Source organism: Schistocerca gregaria, chromosome 10 (assembly GCF_023897955.1).
Source record: "Schistocerca gregaria isolate iqSchGreg1 chromosome 10, iqSchGreg1.2, whole genome shotgun sequence".
NCBI lineage: Eukaryota > Metazoa > Arthropoda > Insecta > Orthoptera > Acrididae > Schistocerca > Schistocerca gregaria.
Window position 1 is genome coordinate 91,790,791 of NC_064929.1, and position 17,414 is coordinate 91,808,204.

General features: G+C 43.2%; 1 protein-coding gene across 2 annotated transcripts in view; it reads left to right on the plus strand.

Moving 5' to 3' along the window:
* Window positions 1-17,414, plus strand: part of LOC126293723 (protein Lilipod) — a 342,658-nt gene that overhangs the window by 268,146 nt on the left and 57,098 nt on the right. For both annotated transcript variants that reach the window (XM_049987038.1, XM_049987039.1), the window contains exons 6-7: window positions 1,545-1,613; window positions 16,278-16,577. In XM_049987038.1, coding sequence (XP_049842995.1) covers window positions 1,545-1,613; window positions 16,278-16,577 — 369 coding nt within the window. The remainder of the gene's footprint in view (window positions 1-1,544; window positions 1,614-16,277; window positions 16,578-17,414) is intronic.

Here is a 17,414-nt window from a genome sequence, read left to right on the forward strand (position 1 = left end):
AATGCTTGTTAATCAGTTGCTTTTTTGCCCTCTACAGGTAGTATTTCTTTGAAAATTTCGAGAATCCTCGCAAAATATGATATTAAGTGTCCATTTGCCCTTAGCCAAAACTAGAGCCCTTCTTGGATCTGTTACAAATGATATGTGATTGAGGAAGCCCAGGGTATATAAAATTACCTGTCAATGCGAAGAGTCGTATATCGGACAGACTATTCGTACAGTTTACAATCGACGTATTGCCGCAGCTTCTAGTTAACTCGGGTCGTATACGTAAGGAATCTATCAAAACGAGATTTTATGATGACATTATTAATAGAGGTAAAGGTTTTCCTTTAAGCAAGATATGGCATCCTATCTTATCTGATATAAAACAACAGTTTGGTTTTCGACAAGCTGCATCTCGGTTTGTGACTCCTCACATCTTTTAGTTTCTGCAATTCTTCGCTTTTCAGAGGGCAGCCCTTTCACCTGCTGTGGCCTGTTCCAGGAGTGTTCAGGTGTGATTGTGCACTGGCAGTCTAACCTGAAGGTGGCGGCCAATGGGACCGTCGAAATATCGTGTCTTTGGAGCGAGGAAATCTGGCCGTATACTGGTGAAGAGCGTCAGTGTGAAAAAACTGGTTTGTAAGAAAAGTAAAATCTGTAATGTATAATATAGAGGGTGTTCCACAATTCCTTTAGGGACTGTAGACAGAGCTTACAACGTAAAGTTATGATAAGGAAGTCATCTGTGCAAATATACCATTTGGATGTAAAATAAGTTTGAAGATTGCTCCACTGTTGACTCTCACATGTGTACCATTTCCATCTGACAACAGCTGCAAGAAATTGTTACACTGACAACGAGGAGAGTAGACTGTCGTGCTTCACTGCGCCAGGATTTGCAGACATTTTGTGCGAAAGCACGTGCCACAGGTACACCTAGTGCAGCGAATAATGCGATTGCCCCTCGGAACAACTCCTGTAGACAAACGGGATGGGATTTGTCGACTTCATGTGCACACTCTGTGGAAGGTTCGGAAGTCACCCGATTTTCAAACTTATTTTACATTTGAACTGTAAATTTCTGGACGTGGGTTGCCCACCGAAGCTTTATCTGCTAAGTCTCCTATACAACTCGTAGAAGCACGTAATAGGGATTGTGAAACACATTGCGTAAGCTCTGTTCTAAACTGGGAAACAAAACAAATTGGCGTTGCAGTAGAATAGTCTTGGAACTTGTAATGTCACCTTTGTACTCGGTACGTCATTTGAGAGAAACTTGTGTAAGTGACAAATGGAAGATGAAGTTACACTGTTGTGTATGGTGTCATACGTGAGGATGCAAAACATCAATCGGCAGCAAGTTATAAGTTTTGCAGTTACTGATGAAAGATCTGTTTTTAATACAGTCCCCTGATTCGGGCATTATAAAATCTAATTTCAGAATGCGAAAGAGTGAGCATAATAATGGTATGATGTTTGATTGCAGTGTTTTGTCAGCATGTGTGTGTTCTAATAACAGTTTGTAAGAATATATTTTCCTCATTTTTCTTTTTTTGCAGATTTAGGAAGCTACTACCTGCCATTCCTGTATTCGTGTATATCATTCATCGGAGCATTGATCCTGCTGTGTAAGTATAAGAACATAATATAGTGCTGGAATAGTCACATTGCCTGCTGACCAGTTGAGTCAATCATTCATTTGGTTACACTCTTATCTTCAGTATCCACCCAGACAGGAAATTTGCATATGAGAGCAGTGTCTGTCGAATAGTGTTCACATCCGGCAGATCTGTTCAAATTATCGAGGGACTGCTAGAGTGCCTTCTTTCGAAAGCAAAATTTGGAAAGTTCATTGCAGATTAAAAGTGGTTGCAAACTGGGGCTCAAAATGGGGACCTTTGGCTTTTGCAGGTAAATGCTCTGTCGATTGAACTGTACGGGTTCGTGTGTGGATAAGTTGGTCGGTGGTAGCACTTGCCTGCGAAATGAAAAGATTCCAGGTTTGAGTTCCAGTCAGGCATAGCATTTTCATCTACCGGTAAGTTTCATATTGACGCATATTCTGCTTTTCATATTGACACACATTCTGCTGCAGAGTGAATATTTATATTTTCAAATAATTGATTTTTAGTTTTCATATTGCAGACCACCACATTCGTTAAAGTTATAGATGAAACCAAATACATGAATACAGTAAGCAGATTCAGAAATGGGCTCACCTTGTTCCCAAAAAGAACCTGCTCTGCACTGAAGGCCAGAAAAGTGACGCTCATTTGCGTTTCGGATTGACGAGGGCCCCCTACTGTTAGACTGACTAGCGAGGGGTCGAATGGTTGACTCTGAGCAGTATTGCAAGAAGTTGCTCTAGCTCAGGCGGGCCATTGAGAGTGAGCTTTCAGGTGGGACAGTGCTTCTCTATAACAGTGCTGTGTCAAATCTGGTCAGGTGAACCCTGAACTACAGAACTACTGAAGAAATATCAATGGGAGGTTGTGGAACATTGTCCTTACAGCCCTTATATCTCACCAGACCCCTTAACTCCGTCTTTGGAAAGTCAGAGGGTCACCTGTCACAAGGGAGTATGGGGCACTACGGAAAACTGGATCTGGCACCGACCGAGGAGTTTCTACGCTGAAGCTACCCACTCCCTCCATACATTTTGTGATCGGAGTATCGAAGTCAGTTGCATTTACGTATAGCTGTACTCTTCCGTGTGAAGTGTAATGATGATATTGTTATTAAAATTTCCTTAATATTGTTATTAAAATTTCTTTACGTATTATTAAAATCGCCTTTTCTTTTGGGCACATCTGTACTCGGATACAAAGGAATTTGACAAGTTCTCAACTAATATGAAACAAGAAATATGGGATCATTAGCAAATGAATAGCAAATTTGAAAGTCACACAGTTCACATTCATACACAAGAAAGGAAACAGAAGTAATATCATGTAAATCTTCAGGCTTTCCTGGCCATTGCCACTGAAGGCAAAACATTCTACATACTCAGGCTGCAACATGTTCCTCTTAAGTTTCTTCGATTCCAGCAGAGGCATCACAACATTGTTCTTAGAAAAACACACAAATGGCACGAATCACACTTACTGGTGACCACTTTCAGTCCGAAGGAGCACCATCGTCAGACTGTACTCCAGAGTTGATGTGTGGAGACAGGTTGATGGAGCAAGACCTGCATTGACATACAGGTGTTGTCAATTATTCAGTACTTGACAGCATTTGGAAACTTCTGCAGTTCTGTTCCATAGATCCACCTCCACACATCATTGATATGATGTGTAAGTTGAGGTGGCAATCACTGAAATGAAGCCACATTTTGTTGCAGTGAGTTCTCTTCGTGAGATTTCAGTTGCCAACTTTCTCCTCCAAATTCGAGAGCTCTCGGGTTTCCAAATCTTGCCCGATGCAGGTACCGACAGCCAGTCTTTCATTCTCCCCCGGTAACATCCCACCGGTTAGTGAGTTGTTAAAAAATGGTTTAAATACCTGTGAATATCTCACCTTCGGTGTCCCTCGACGACTGCAAATGTCAGCTAAAGTATGCTTATTCAATAAATACGGGATATCATTATGGATTTCACTACAGTGATGTAGGCCACAACTGAAATAAAGTAAGTACATAGATTTATTCACTTCAAAACCTGTATCTTACGAGCTCGTGACCAATCTTCGGTGTAACGAGCCTCATTGCTAACTGATGGTAGCACATACTGCACTGGTGGTACTAAATAGTCCAGGTGCAGCAATTTGATAGAAATGCGTGTATGGGGACCGTGGCATTGTTCAACACTACTACTTGACAAAGTACAAATATAAAGTCACATATCATTCTGCCTTTTGCAATATTAAATCAAACTGTTTGACACTCTGAAATAATCTGTCACTGCACTGTTCTAATATGCTGTTTTACACAATGTCCAGTACATGAGTTGCTTTATTGTAAATCCAAAACTGTATCGTGCACAGAGAACTTGTCTCCACTGTACGCACAGATCTGTCCTCTAGTGGGTCGAACACTCGTCTGCCTAACAATACTCGAGGCCGAGTATTTATACTCTTCCTACAATGACAAACTGCCTATTGGCTTCTGTCTCGAGTTCTTCGGCCGACGTTCATCTGACGATTTTTCTGACGTTTCGCCGGCACGAGTGGCTGGTATTGTTAGAGCTTCACCCTCCGTCGCCGGTGGTGAACTGGGGTCGAGCTCGCGGCCGCAGACTGTACATACCTGGCGCGCCGACGTCCGGCCTATGGAGGACACCGTTGCAACACCGAAGCAGCCATTCCGACCCTTCCTTGTGAAAGGGCAGAGGAAATACGCACGGAAACAGCCAGGATACTGCGCCGAGCAAAACCACCAGCTTGCAACCTGAAGAAAGAAGAGGTACCAGCCATTAAGAATCTCAACGCCGACAAGAGTATATTGGTACTGCCTGCCGATAAGGGGAATGCGATCGTCGTAATGAAGACGGAAGATTATGAGCCAAAGATCCAAGACCTATTAGATCTGACGATGTACCGAAAAAACTGAGCACAGATCTGACGCGGCGTGTCACTCGGAATACGAATCGATTAATTGAGGTGTCTTCTCTGCCGGCGGACGTACAGAGAAACCTGCGCAACACGGAAGCCCTACCACCTCAGCTGTATGGATTATCAGAGATCCGTAAGAACAACGTTCTACCGAGGACTCGGGACATTTCATTGAGAAGCTGAAGAAACTGAAACTTGCACCAAACGACATCCTGGTCAGCTTTGATGTTGTTTCGTTATTTACGAAAGTGCCACTCGGTGACGCTCTGGAGCACATTGGTACCACGTTCCCGCAAGACATCGAAAAGCTCTTCCGTGCATGTCTCACCACGAGCTATTTCATGTGGAACGGCGATTTCTACGAACAGCTGGAAGGCGTTACCACGGGTAGTCCTCTCAGTCCAGTGGTGGCCAACTTCTTCACGGAACAATTCAAAGCACAAACACTGGACTTGATGACTTGCAAACCTAAGGTGTGGTACAGGTACATTGATGATACTTCCATGGTGTGGAGCCACGGTGAAGAACAGCTCGGTGACTTCCTAACACACTTCAACAGCCTCCGTGCCAACATAACATTTACCATGGAAGTAGAAAAGGACAAGAAACTACCATTTCTAGATGTGCTGGTCACAAGGGAAGGCGAAAACCTGGGACACAGCGTGTATCGAAAACCGACACACATGGACCGATACCTGCACAAACTGTCAAACCACCACCTGAGCCCGAAAAGAGCCATGATTAGTACGCTCGTAACGAGAGCAGGACGAATATGTGAGCTGCAACACCTCAAACGAGAAATGCAACACCAGCAAACTGTTCTGAGGAGCAATGGGTACTCCACAAATTATATTAGAAGTGTAACAGAGCCAAACACTTGGTGAAGTAAGGAACCAGAAAAAGAAATGTCGGTTATGGCCTTTCTGCCATACATTCCCAGAGCGACGGAGAGAATCGGCCGTATATTGCGCAAACATGGCGTAAAGATGACTTTCAAATCGACAAGGAAGATCAAAGAGTGTCTTAGATCAACGAAGGAGAAAAGAGACCTATTTGCAATGTCGGTACTATATCGTATACCGTGCACATGTGGAAGAGTTTTTTGTAATGACTGTACAATCAACACCAGGATCAAAGAGCATAAGTGACATTGCAGGTTGGGGCAGGTGGAGAAATCGGCCGTGGCAGAGCACGCACTGAATGAGACCGACCACATAATAAAATTCGCCGACACGGAAGTTCTGGCTGTAGGGAAGCACTATCACACGCGCTTGTTCAGAAAAGCTGTAGAAATACGAAAACATGTGAACAGTTTGAACAAGAAAGAGGAAAGCCTTAAGGTAAATGAATCCTGGCTTCTCGTACTGCAGTGAATGACCGTCGCAGGTAGCAAGAGGAGAACCGCACCGGAAATGACCGTGGAGAAGCCCTCGGACGTTGGCACGTGAGGTACATACAGTCTGCGGCCGCGAGGTCGGCTCCAGTTCACCACCAGCAATGGAGGGTGAAGCTTTGACAATGCCAGCCACTCGTGCTGGTGAAACGTCAGAAAAATCATTAGATGAACGTCGGCCGAAGAACCCGAGACAGAAGCCAATAGGCAGTTTGTCAACAAGTGGCCACGAAAGCCTTAACAATTTTGTAGATCTACAATGTACTACTGGTTATAATAACGCAAAACATAACTTATAATATTGTCACGTTGAAGAAGGTTAGATGAATGATAAACACTAACTCCAGTTAACAAAGGTTTATTCAGCACTTGCGTATACGAGAGCGTGGAGCGAACTGCCTCTGGCCAGAACACATATGGTATATATACAGTTGCAGATCATTCCAGTACAATGATTCCTGATATTTGTCGATACTTCTAGAATGTTCTATAACCAAATAAAGAAATTAAAATTGTACAGTTCAGGTAAGTTTCGAACCACTGCACCACAGTGCTACTCAGCTTTTCCTGCGACATTGCTCCCTCCTTAAGTGAACAGCGTCTCTTAGTCCGGAAACGAGTCATCGGTTCTGCATACTCCGACTCCTGATGACTGATGCTTGCCCTGGCCGAGATCTCCTTAGAACTTGTTTTGCCACTACGCCCTTCGTCACCTTTCTGCTTGTTGCCTGTCGCTGGAGCTCGGGATTTACCCTGGGTTGCAGGATCCTTGTAGGGCTTCATTCGAAGGATGTAGACCGTATATCTGAACTTTTGTCATCTCGTGTCAGGGTCGAAATCTTCGACTTCGTAAGTAAGATCGGACAACTGTCTTAACGACCGTATAAGGTCCAAAGTAGCGCCTGAGGAGCTACTCAGAGAGACCAACCTTCTGAACTGGAGTGAAGATCCAGAAGAGGTCACCAGGCTGGTAGACAATTAGGCAGTGGCTAGCATAATGACTGCAGCTCGCAGAGTCGAGCTAACTGCCGAGCTTCCTCAGCTCTGGTTAACATCTGGCCGATGTGGTCGTCGTCCACATCATTGGGATGTAATGGAAACAGTGTCCATCATCATAGTCACTTCACGCCCGTGCACCAGGAAAAATGGCATAAATCCCGTGGTGTCTTGTTTGGCGCTGTTGCATGCAAACGTCACGAAAGGTAGCACCTCATCCCAGTTGCTCTGCTCAACACTGACAAACATTGACAGCATGTCGGTCAAGGTCTCATTAAGGTGTTCAGTAAGCCCGTTAGTTTGCGGATGGTAGGCAGTCATCATGTGCTGAGTAATGTAGCACTGACAGTTTCTCTCTGTCACAAGATTCAATTGAAAAACTTTCCCTCTATCTGTAATTAATGACCTTTGGGTACCGTGTTTTAATACAACGTCTTCCACGATGAATTTGGCTACCTCAGATGCTTCGGCTGTTTTCACGGCTTTTGTAATGACAGAGCATCAGATAATCAGTGCAAGCTGTGTATTGCCACTAGCAGACATTGGAAATTGTCCGAGGAGGTCAATCCCAACATGCTGGAAAGGTGTTTCGGTTGGTGTAATTGCTATGAGTCGGCCAGGTGGTCTCTGAGGAGCTGCCTTTCTCCTCCGGCGCTCTCGACAGTGGGACACATAGTGACGGCCTACTGCAACCTACATCCTTCTGAATCTGCTTAGTGTATTCATCTCTTGGTCTCCCTCTACGATTTTTACCCTCCACGCTGCCCACCAATGCTGAATTTGTGATCCCTTGATGCCTCGAAACATGTCCTACGAATCGACCCCTTCTTCTAGTCAAGTTGTGCCACAAACTTCTCTTCTCCCCAATCCTATTCAATACCTCCTCATTAGTTATGTGATCTACCCACCTAATCTTCAACATTCTTCTGTAGCACCACATTTCGAAAGCTTCTATTCTCTTCTTGTCCGAACTAGTAATCGTCCATGTTTCACTTCCATACATGGCTACAATCCAAACAAATACTTTCAGAAACGACTTCCTGATACATAAATCTATATTTGATGTTAACAAATTCATCTTCTTCAGAAACTCTTTCCTTGACATTTCCAGTCTACATTTTATATCCTCTCTACTTCGACCATCATCAGTTATTTTGCTCCCCAAATAGCAAAACTCCTTTACTACTTTAAGTGTCTCATTTCATAATCTAATTCCCTCAGCGTCACCCGATTTAATTTGACTACATTCCATTATCCTCGTTTTGCTTTTGTTGATGTTCATCTTAAATCCTCCTTTCAAGGCACTGTCCATTCCGTTCAACTGCTCTTCCAAGTCCTTTGCCGTCTCTGACAGAATTACAATGTCATCGGCGAACCTCAAAGTTTTTACTTCTTCTTGTGAATTTTAATACCTACTCCGAATTTTTCTTTTGTTTCCTTCACTGCTTGTTCAATATACAGATTGAATAACATCGGGGAGAGGCTACAATCCTGTCTCACTCCTTTCCCGACCACAGCTTCCCTTTCATGCCCCTCGACTCTTATGACTGCCATGTGGTTTATGTACAAATTATAAATAGCCTTTCGCTCCCTGTATTTTACCCCTGCCACCTTTAGAATTTGAAAAAGAGTATTCCAGTCAACATTGTCAAAAGCTTTCTCTAAGTCTACAAATGCTAGATATGTAGGTTTGCCTTTTCTTAATCTTTCTTCTAAGATAAGTCGTAAGTTCAGTATTGCCTCACGTGTTCCAACATTTCTACAGAATCCAAACTGATCCTCTCCGAGGTCCGCATCTACCAGTTTTTCCATTTGTCTGTAAAGAATTCGCGTTAATATTTTGCAGCTGTCACTTATTAAACTGATAGTTCGGTAATATTCACATCTGTCAGCACCTGCTTTTTTTGGGATTGGAGTTATTATATTCTTCTTGAAGTCTGAGGGTATTTCGCCTGTCTCATACAACTTGCTCACCAGCTGGTAGAGTTTTGTCGTGACTGGCTCTCCCAAGGCCGTCAGTAGTTCTAATGGAATGTTGTCTACTCTGGGGGCCTTGTTTTGACTCAGGTCTTTCAGTGCTCTGCCAAACTCTTCACGGAGTATCTTATCTCCCATTTCGTCTTCATCTACATCCTCTTCCATTTCCATAATATTGTCCTCAAGTACATCGGCCTTGCATAAACCTTCTATATACTCCTTCCACCTTTCTGCCTTCCCTTCTTTGCTTAGAACTGGGTTGTCATCTGAGCTCTTGATATTCATACAAGTGGTTCTCTTTTCTCCAAAGGTCTCTTTAATTTTCCTGTAGGCAGTATCTATCATACCCCTAGTGAGATAAGCCTCTACATCCTTACATTTGTCCTCTAGCCATCTCTGCTTAGCCATTTTGCACTTCCTGTCGATCTCATTTTTGAGACATTTGTATTCCTTTTTGCCTGCTTCATTTACTGCATTTTTATATTTTCTCCTTTCATCAATTAAATTCAATATTTCTTCTGTTACCCAAGGATTTCTACTAGCCATTGTCTTTTTACCTACATGATCCTCTGCTGCCTTCACTACTTCATCCCTCAAAGCTACCCATTCTTCTTCTACTGTATTTCTTTCCCCATTCCTGTCAATTGTTCCCTTATGCTCTCCTTGAAACTCTGTACAACCTCTGGTTCTTTCAGCTTATCCATGTCCAATCTCCTTAAATTCCCACCTTTTTGCAGTTTCTTCAATTTTAATCTACACGTCATAACCAATAGATTGTGGTCAGAGTCCACATCTGCCCCTGGAAATGTCCTACAATTTAAAACCTGATGCCTAAATCTCTGTCTTACCATTATATAATCTATTGATACCTTTTAGTATCTCCAGGATTCTTCCATGTATACAACCTTCTTTCATGATTCTTGAACCAAGTGTTAGCTGTGATTAAGTTATGCTCTGTGCAAAATTCTACTAGACGGCTTCCTCTATCATTTCTTATCCCCAATCCATAATCACCTACTATGTTTCCTTCTCTCCCTTTTCCTACTGATGAATTCCAGTCACCCATGATTATTAAATTTTCGTCTCACTTCACTACCTGAATAATTTCTTTTATCTCATCATGCATTTCATCAATTTCTTCAGATCCTATTGTATGTCTTAATAAATAAAATCCTCGGGTGTGTCACGGAATTTCTGTAGAATGTCTAAGCGCACATGTTTAGGAATCACTGGTAGCCACATCTATCCAAACAGATCAAAGTTTTTCTTACAAAGTAATCCATTAACTACATTAAATTGTCCTTTCACATCCTCTGACCTATTTTAGGCAAGCATAATTTGAGATATCTTGGCATCCTTCTTCTGGTTAGTAGAGAGATCCTGGAGTGCAGTGAGACAGTCACTATCTTCATCAAAGTATTGATGGTCTTGCACAGGGTTTTTTGAGAGACAGTTGGCATCTTGGTGTTTCTTCCACTTTTGTACACTATGGTAATGTCATATTCTTGAAGACATAATGCTCACCTGGCTAGTTGTCCTGCTGGATCTTTAAAGACATGTCAACCAAGAAAGTGAATGATGGTCTGTAACAATGAATGGCTTTCCATAGAGATACTGTCAAAATTTGCACATGGCCCAGACCACAGCAAGACATTCTCTTTCTGTAGTTGAGTAGTTTCTCTTTGCTTTTGTAAGCGACGTAGAAGCATCCGTCCAAAATTTGCACCAGAACAGCACCGAACCCACATCCACTGGCATCTGTGTGTAGTTCTGTAGGTGCTCTCTCATCATACAGACCAAGTACAGGGTCAGTCGTCAGGGCTTTTTGCAACATATCGAAAGAATTTTGTTGAGCACCACCCCAGATAAATTTAGCATCGGCTTTTAACAACTCTTGGAGTGGCCTGGCTTTGATACAAAAGTCTTTGATAAACGATGGTAATAAGAACATAATCCGAGGAAGCTTCTCACATCTCTAATACTTTCAGGAATAGGAAATTCCGTTATAGATCTCACCTTTTCTGAGTCTGGCCGCACACCACACAAGGTGTCCAAGTACTTTGATTTCTTTTGCTCCAAACTGAAACTTTCTTGGGTTAAGTTTCAGTCCACCTTGTTGGAGACACATAAGAATGGGCCTCAGTCTTTTTATATGTTCATCAAATGTCTCTGCGAACACTATAATGTCATCTAAATAACAAAAGACACATCGTCCACTTCAGGTGCCTTAGAAGATTATCCATCATCCGCTTGAAAGTTGCTGGTGCATTACACAAACCAAACGGCATTACCCTAAACTCGTACAGGCCCTCAGGGTTGATGAATGCAGTTTTCTCACGATCAGCCTCATCTACTTTGATTTACCAATATCCTGAGTACATGTCAATGGTTGAGAAAAACTTGGCCCCCTTCGGACAATCTAGTGTATCATCAGTTTGTGAAAGAGGGCAAACATCCTCTTTAGGTATCTTATTAAGCTTCCTGTAATCAACACAAAAGCGCCAACTGCCATCCTTTTTCCTGACGAGAACCACTGGTCATGACCATGGTCTCTGCTAAGGCTGAATTTATCTCATTCTTCATAATTTTCTCTACCTCATCGCGAATTATTCGATGTTCTGTTGCTAACACATGGTAATCTCTCAGGCTTATTGGTTAATGGTCTCCAGTGATAATCTGGTGCTTGATTTGATGTTTAAAGCTTTCCCGGCGTACTGACTGTTCCATAAAAACATGGGAGAACTGCTGGATATCAGTAACTTCCTGCCACCATATTTCGGCGCAGAGTCTTCTGGCCATCCTCAGGTGAGTACCACTGTAGTAGTACTGGCGAGTACGCGCTGAGCTCTGCTATTTATCGCCTTCTGAGGTGACATTGCGCATGTGCTGCTCAGCGTGTGCGTTCGTAACGGCTCCGTGCGCTGTGCCTCGCGCCCTCCACTGTGAAAGCCTGGCGTATCTGTATCAGGTCAAATTCCATCTTTATGCAGATAACTACATCGACTACGAAGTTTCTCTGTAACAGGATGGCAAGTAGCTTCTTCTGTTGTTTCTTAGTGAGATCTGGTGATAGTCGAACTAGAAGATCTTGTCTTGTAGTGGTGGCACTAATTTTGCCCACAGACTCATCATGGGAAGTTTCTATGACGCTCAGCTGTTCTGCAATTGATGGCTCGGCGTTTGCTACACACATGCATCTTGGAAGGATCGGCAGTTCTCGGTGACAGTTAACTATCCACAATTCACCGAATCCATTCTTAAATGAGACAACAGAGGCTGGGATGACCAAGTTATTCTTCAGTGGTATGCTTCTCTTACATTCCACTACAAGATCCATGGGTTGATGCATGGCATGACACACGGCAGTTACCTTTCTAGCACTGACCGCAGGAATGATAACTTCATCCAACACACACAGTCTCCACACACTCGGATGCGCATCTTCTTGTCCACAGTATCTTATCTCGTCTAGCGTAGTCTTCGAGCGACCACAATCTATAATTGCCTGAGAAGCTTTCAAAAAGTCCCATCCGAGAATGACGTCATGACTAGTTTCGTATGACTATGAATTCTAAGGGCTGTGTTTGGCCACTTATACCCACATGAATGGTACATCTCCCTGTAGGTTTTACATATTTCCCATTAGCCACTTTCAGCAGAGATGTTTTGCTGTTGATGAGTATGGTTTTCTGCAACTGGTGACGGTACTTCTACGAAGTGACTGAATCTGATGCTCCAGAGTCCATAAGAGCTTGAGCCAGTCAGCTATCCATGAGGATTACGACATAGTTTCCTATCATCTTTGTAGTGATAGACGGCAGAGGATTTTTCTCTTCGGAGGCCTCACCTCCAAGGAAGGTCGCAGCCTTTAGTTTACCAGGGGGATAGGTGATCGGCTAGGTGATCAACTGGAGTTTCTAAATGGCGATGGAGACATTGATCGGCGTGTTGGGGAGCGTCCTCTCCAGCAGCTAGCTTGCAGTGATGGTGACCTACGTCGTCCTGCGCCCACATCGTCTTGGTCATCATCGTCGTCCCGGAGTCGGCGTCGGCTAAGATCTGTCTTCTGGCGCGAGCGTCATCAAATATCCGCCGCCTTTCTTGACAATAGCGCACCACGTGACCCGGTCGTCTGCCTTCTGAACTTCCTCTCTCTCTATCTGATTAAGAACACTTGTGAAATCAGTTGCTTCCTCCATCACAGACATAGGTAAGACGTTTGGAAGTCGATCAAACTTCTTTCATGTTTTTTTGATGCGTTGTCTCGATATACTGGAACCATTTTATGAAGTCGTCTGCTGTCGAAACCACCTTCAGGAGTAGTTCTTTGTACATGTCCTCAGCAACACGGTTCATGAGATATGCAACCTTATCATTCTCCTCAATTCTAGGATCCACTATGTTACACAGCTCCTAGACGACTTGAATGTAGGATGCTGTAGTTTCTCCTGGCTGCTGTGCCCTGCACTTTAATTTCTCTTCAACCTTGCACTTCTGTCGTCATGTGTCGCCGAAATACTCGTGCAGTTCCGCCTGGAATATTTCCCAATTGGTGAACTTCTCCTCATTGTTCTCATACCATTGCTTGACAGTGCCCTCCAAGTTGAAAAATACGTTAATCAAACACAAATTTGGCTATACGCTATACCTTCAGCCACTTGTTTAGATCTTGGCCATTGTCACCAGAGAACCTGGAAGGATGTGTCATGTGGTGGCACACAGTTGCTGTCATCGTCAAGTCCTCCTCCTCCTCCTCCTCCTCCTCCTCTTCTTCTTCTTCTTCTTCTTCTTCTTCTTCTTCTTGTGTCTCAGATAGATTGCAAGTTGTCGAACATGGCTCGAACTCGGGTTTCTTGCCACGTCAATGGCGGTTCTGCCGTGGCCTGATGGGAGACACTGTGTCATCAATAAAGTGCACTATCACAAGTTCCAATACCCGGCATCTCCACCAGAATGATGTAATGTTGAAGAAGGTGTAATTAAATGAATCACAAACACTAACTTTACTTAACGAAGGTTTATTCGGCACTTTCACATACAAGAGCACGGAGCGAACTGCCTCCAGCCAGAACACATATGGTACGTATACAGTTACCAAACATTCAAGTACAATGATTCTTGATATTTGTGGATAATTCTAGAATGTCCTCAAACCGAATATTGAAATTAAAATAGTACAGTTCAGGTGAGTTTTGAGCTCGTGACCCTCTACACAACAGTCTAGTACCATAACTGCTACACCACACTGATGTGCTGCTCAGCTTCTTCTGTGACAATATGAAATAGTTTAACATCATTATCAAACTATAATATTCCCTACTTTGCTAGAACAAGTTTAAGACATTTTCTAAACACACAAAAATCAGATTAATATTGAAATTGCAGAAATAAGCGTTCTAACAATGCTAAATAATCAATTATCTATATTTTGTTAATTAGACTAGAGATTTAATTCCTACCATTTACAGATGATGAAAACAAAATATATTATTCTTTTATATAAAAATTTTCCATATATTAATTTCCTGAATCTGATTTTGATTGATTGTGGTACATGGGTATTGTAACTACTATTGTTTAGTATTGCTATTATTCTTCTAAAAGCTTTTTCCTATTATCGAAAAGTAATTGAATTTAATTATAGCTGGAGATATAAGAGTATTGATCTAGTAATACATAATGCAGGGGTGGTAACCGTAAGCCGGGAATGTTACTCCCTGAGCTGGGATTCTGGGCAGCTTTTCCAAACTGTACCCATTTCCTAAACCTCACCATTCCTTTCTCTTCAACTCTGACTCTGAAAGCTTGCAAATCTAAATACCTTTATAAGTATTTTCTACTGGCACCTATTGATGAGTAGATTATGTATCTAATTACATTACATTTTCGAAAATTGATTATTTTTGCTGGTACCATTACATACCATGAAATATGCAATATGACTTGACAGTCACAACCTCTTAATTATTTATGTATTCTAAACAATTAGTGTGAGAATTGTTAAAATTAAAATTACGATATACCTAATTTTAATGATTGGTAGTCATCAGATCTGAAACACATAGGTAATGTTTCGATTTATTTGCTACCAATTACGAAATAATACGAGTAAGTATTGAAAAGCAACACAGGTATTTTGTTTTGACGTGCAGCTGTAGCAGGAGAAGTCTGGACTACGAAACAAACACGGTACACACGTTACTGTTGTCAGCTCTTAAAAAGTGTCGAAGTGTAATTTGATATTTGTGGGCCAAAGTGCATAAACTGAGTGACATCCACAGGGGCGTACATGGCATGTATAGGGATGGCTGTACGGACCCTAGCGGTGTCTAAGAGTGTTGTACATTCTTCTGAGAGACCTGTGCGAGCCGTAGTGATTCGCCATGCTCTGGGCGGCTAGTAGCAGCTGCAACCTCGCAGTATGTCGGAACCTCTGAGGTAGCGGTTTTGAATGACTCTTGTCTGCAACTGTCATTCTTATTGCAGCATTGTCCGTGACATGTTGAAATTTTGTCTTGCCGGGTGCCTAACAGTCTGACAGATAACCACAAGGTCCAGTGAATGATGACAAGCTCACTTCACAAAATGCGTTACACTGCAGAAGGGTATGACTTTCTGATAAGAAATTGTCACTGGTAATGAGTCGTGGGGTTACCACTACGCACTTGAAACTGAGTGGGCCTCTACGGAGTGACTCGGTCTGCTAGGAAAGTGCTTGTGACAGTGTTCTGGGATATGCACGATGTATTATTGGTGGACTCTACTGAACACAGGACCACTGTGCATGCTGCAACCTACATTCAAGTTTCGGTTAAGTTGAGGCACACATTTTGTGGCGAACACGACAACATTAATGCCGAGGCATCAGATGTCTTCGTGTCGATGTCGAAACTCCTGTTCATGAAAAAATTGCCAGATTTGGGTGGGAGGTGTTCACGCATCCACCGTACGCACTGGACCTCGCGCTGTCAAACATTCACCTGTTCGGTGACACGAGAGAAATTCCTGCGACAGGTGCGAAAGTGAAATCGGCATTCCGCAGATGGCTGTATTCCATCCAAATGGACTTACAGGAAGAGGGTGTATCGAAACTGGTTCCACGATAGGAGAAACGTGTTGAGAACATTGTTGACTGTGTAGGAAAGTAGGTAAAAGATGTAAGTTCATTTGTGCTTTTTTTACGTATTCAATTTTTTGGTAATAAAATTATTACGCATTCCTTTCTGACCTTCCCTCATACGGCACTGGGTACTTTCGTGTAATACTTATTTTTCATCAGAAATTATGTGCGGATATAAAATTTGATGGTATTTGCACACCAAACTGATTAGACCTTTGTACATTTGACAAAATGTAAGAGATCGTACCTGCACAGTGTGCACGCCGCTGGGCTTCGAGCGGCTGTTTGCTGTGGTGGGGAACCTACTGGTGAAACCGCAGTTCCTGCGCGACCTGGAGGTGGAGTTCTACGTGGCACTGCTGGAGGAGCACACGCTGGAGCAACGGCTGGCTCGGACGCGCGCCTCGGGGGGCCGCGGGTACTTGTGCCCCGCTCCCATGTCGCCGGCGGGAGCGCTTGCCGAGGAGCCGCCCTATGTCGGGCTGCAGAACGGGGAGCTGCAGGCGGGAATCGAGACGCGGCTGGCAGACGTCCGGCGCCACCGCAAGTACCTGGGTGAGTGACCGACTGTTATGACGTGTGGGAGTGCCCGTCTCGTAACCACTGTGTTGATGTCGATGTGACGGCATCTGTAATGTGGTCGGCGTGGTGAGCCTCGTTTGCTGTTAATATTGCGTCTGTGGGGTTTAGGTTCTGGCTACTTGTTTGCAACTGAATAAAGGCGGTATATGGTTTGTCGGACATATTTCACCTCCATTTTTAACTCGTTATCACTAGCCTGAAATACGTAGTTTTCATAGTTTTCATTTGTAAGCAGACTTTCGTCGTACATATTCTTCAGTTGTAAATGCGAGCTACAAACAGTTCAGACATATGCACCTTTTACTAAATTTTGCACTGTAAGACAAAAAAAATGCACCACAAAGGAATTATCTAAATGGGATGGAAATTGATATATGTCGTGCACATGTATAAACAAACAAGTGACCCCAGTTTCAGAAAAAATTGACAACTTCACAAATCGAGCAAATCTGCAATGCATTGATGGTTCTCGGTCCTTAAGCAATCAGCTGTTAGGCTTAGCATTGATTGACGGACGACCAGGTTGGCATCCCAATTCTCTCCAGGGCCTCTTCAAACAGGTATTGGTCTGGGGCTCCATTTCTTTTCACAGTAGGACCACTTCGGTTGTCATTTGCGGCACTCTTTACAGTGTAGTGATCTATATGTGCTGTTGCTAAACTGCTGGTGAAGCTGCTATTCTATCTGTAGCATATTCAACACAGGACACAGACTGCCTACATACTCTTCTGCCAAATAACCTGTTTACGTAGTGAGGCGTTGCCAACTGAGAGATGTGTTCTGTGAAGCGTTGAGAGAGAGAGAGAGAGA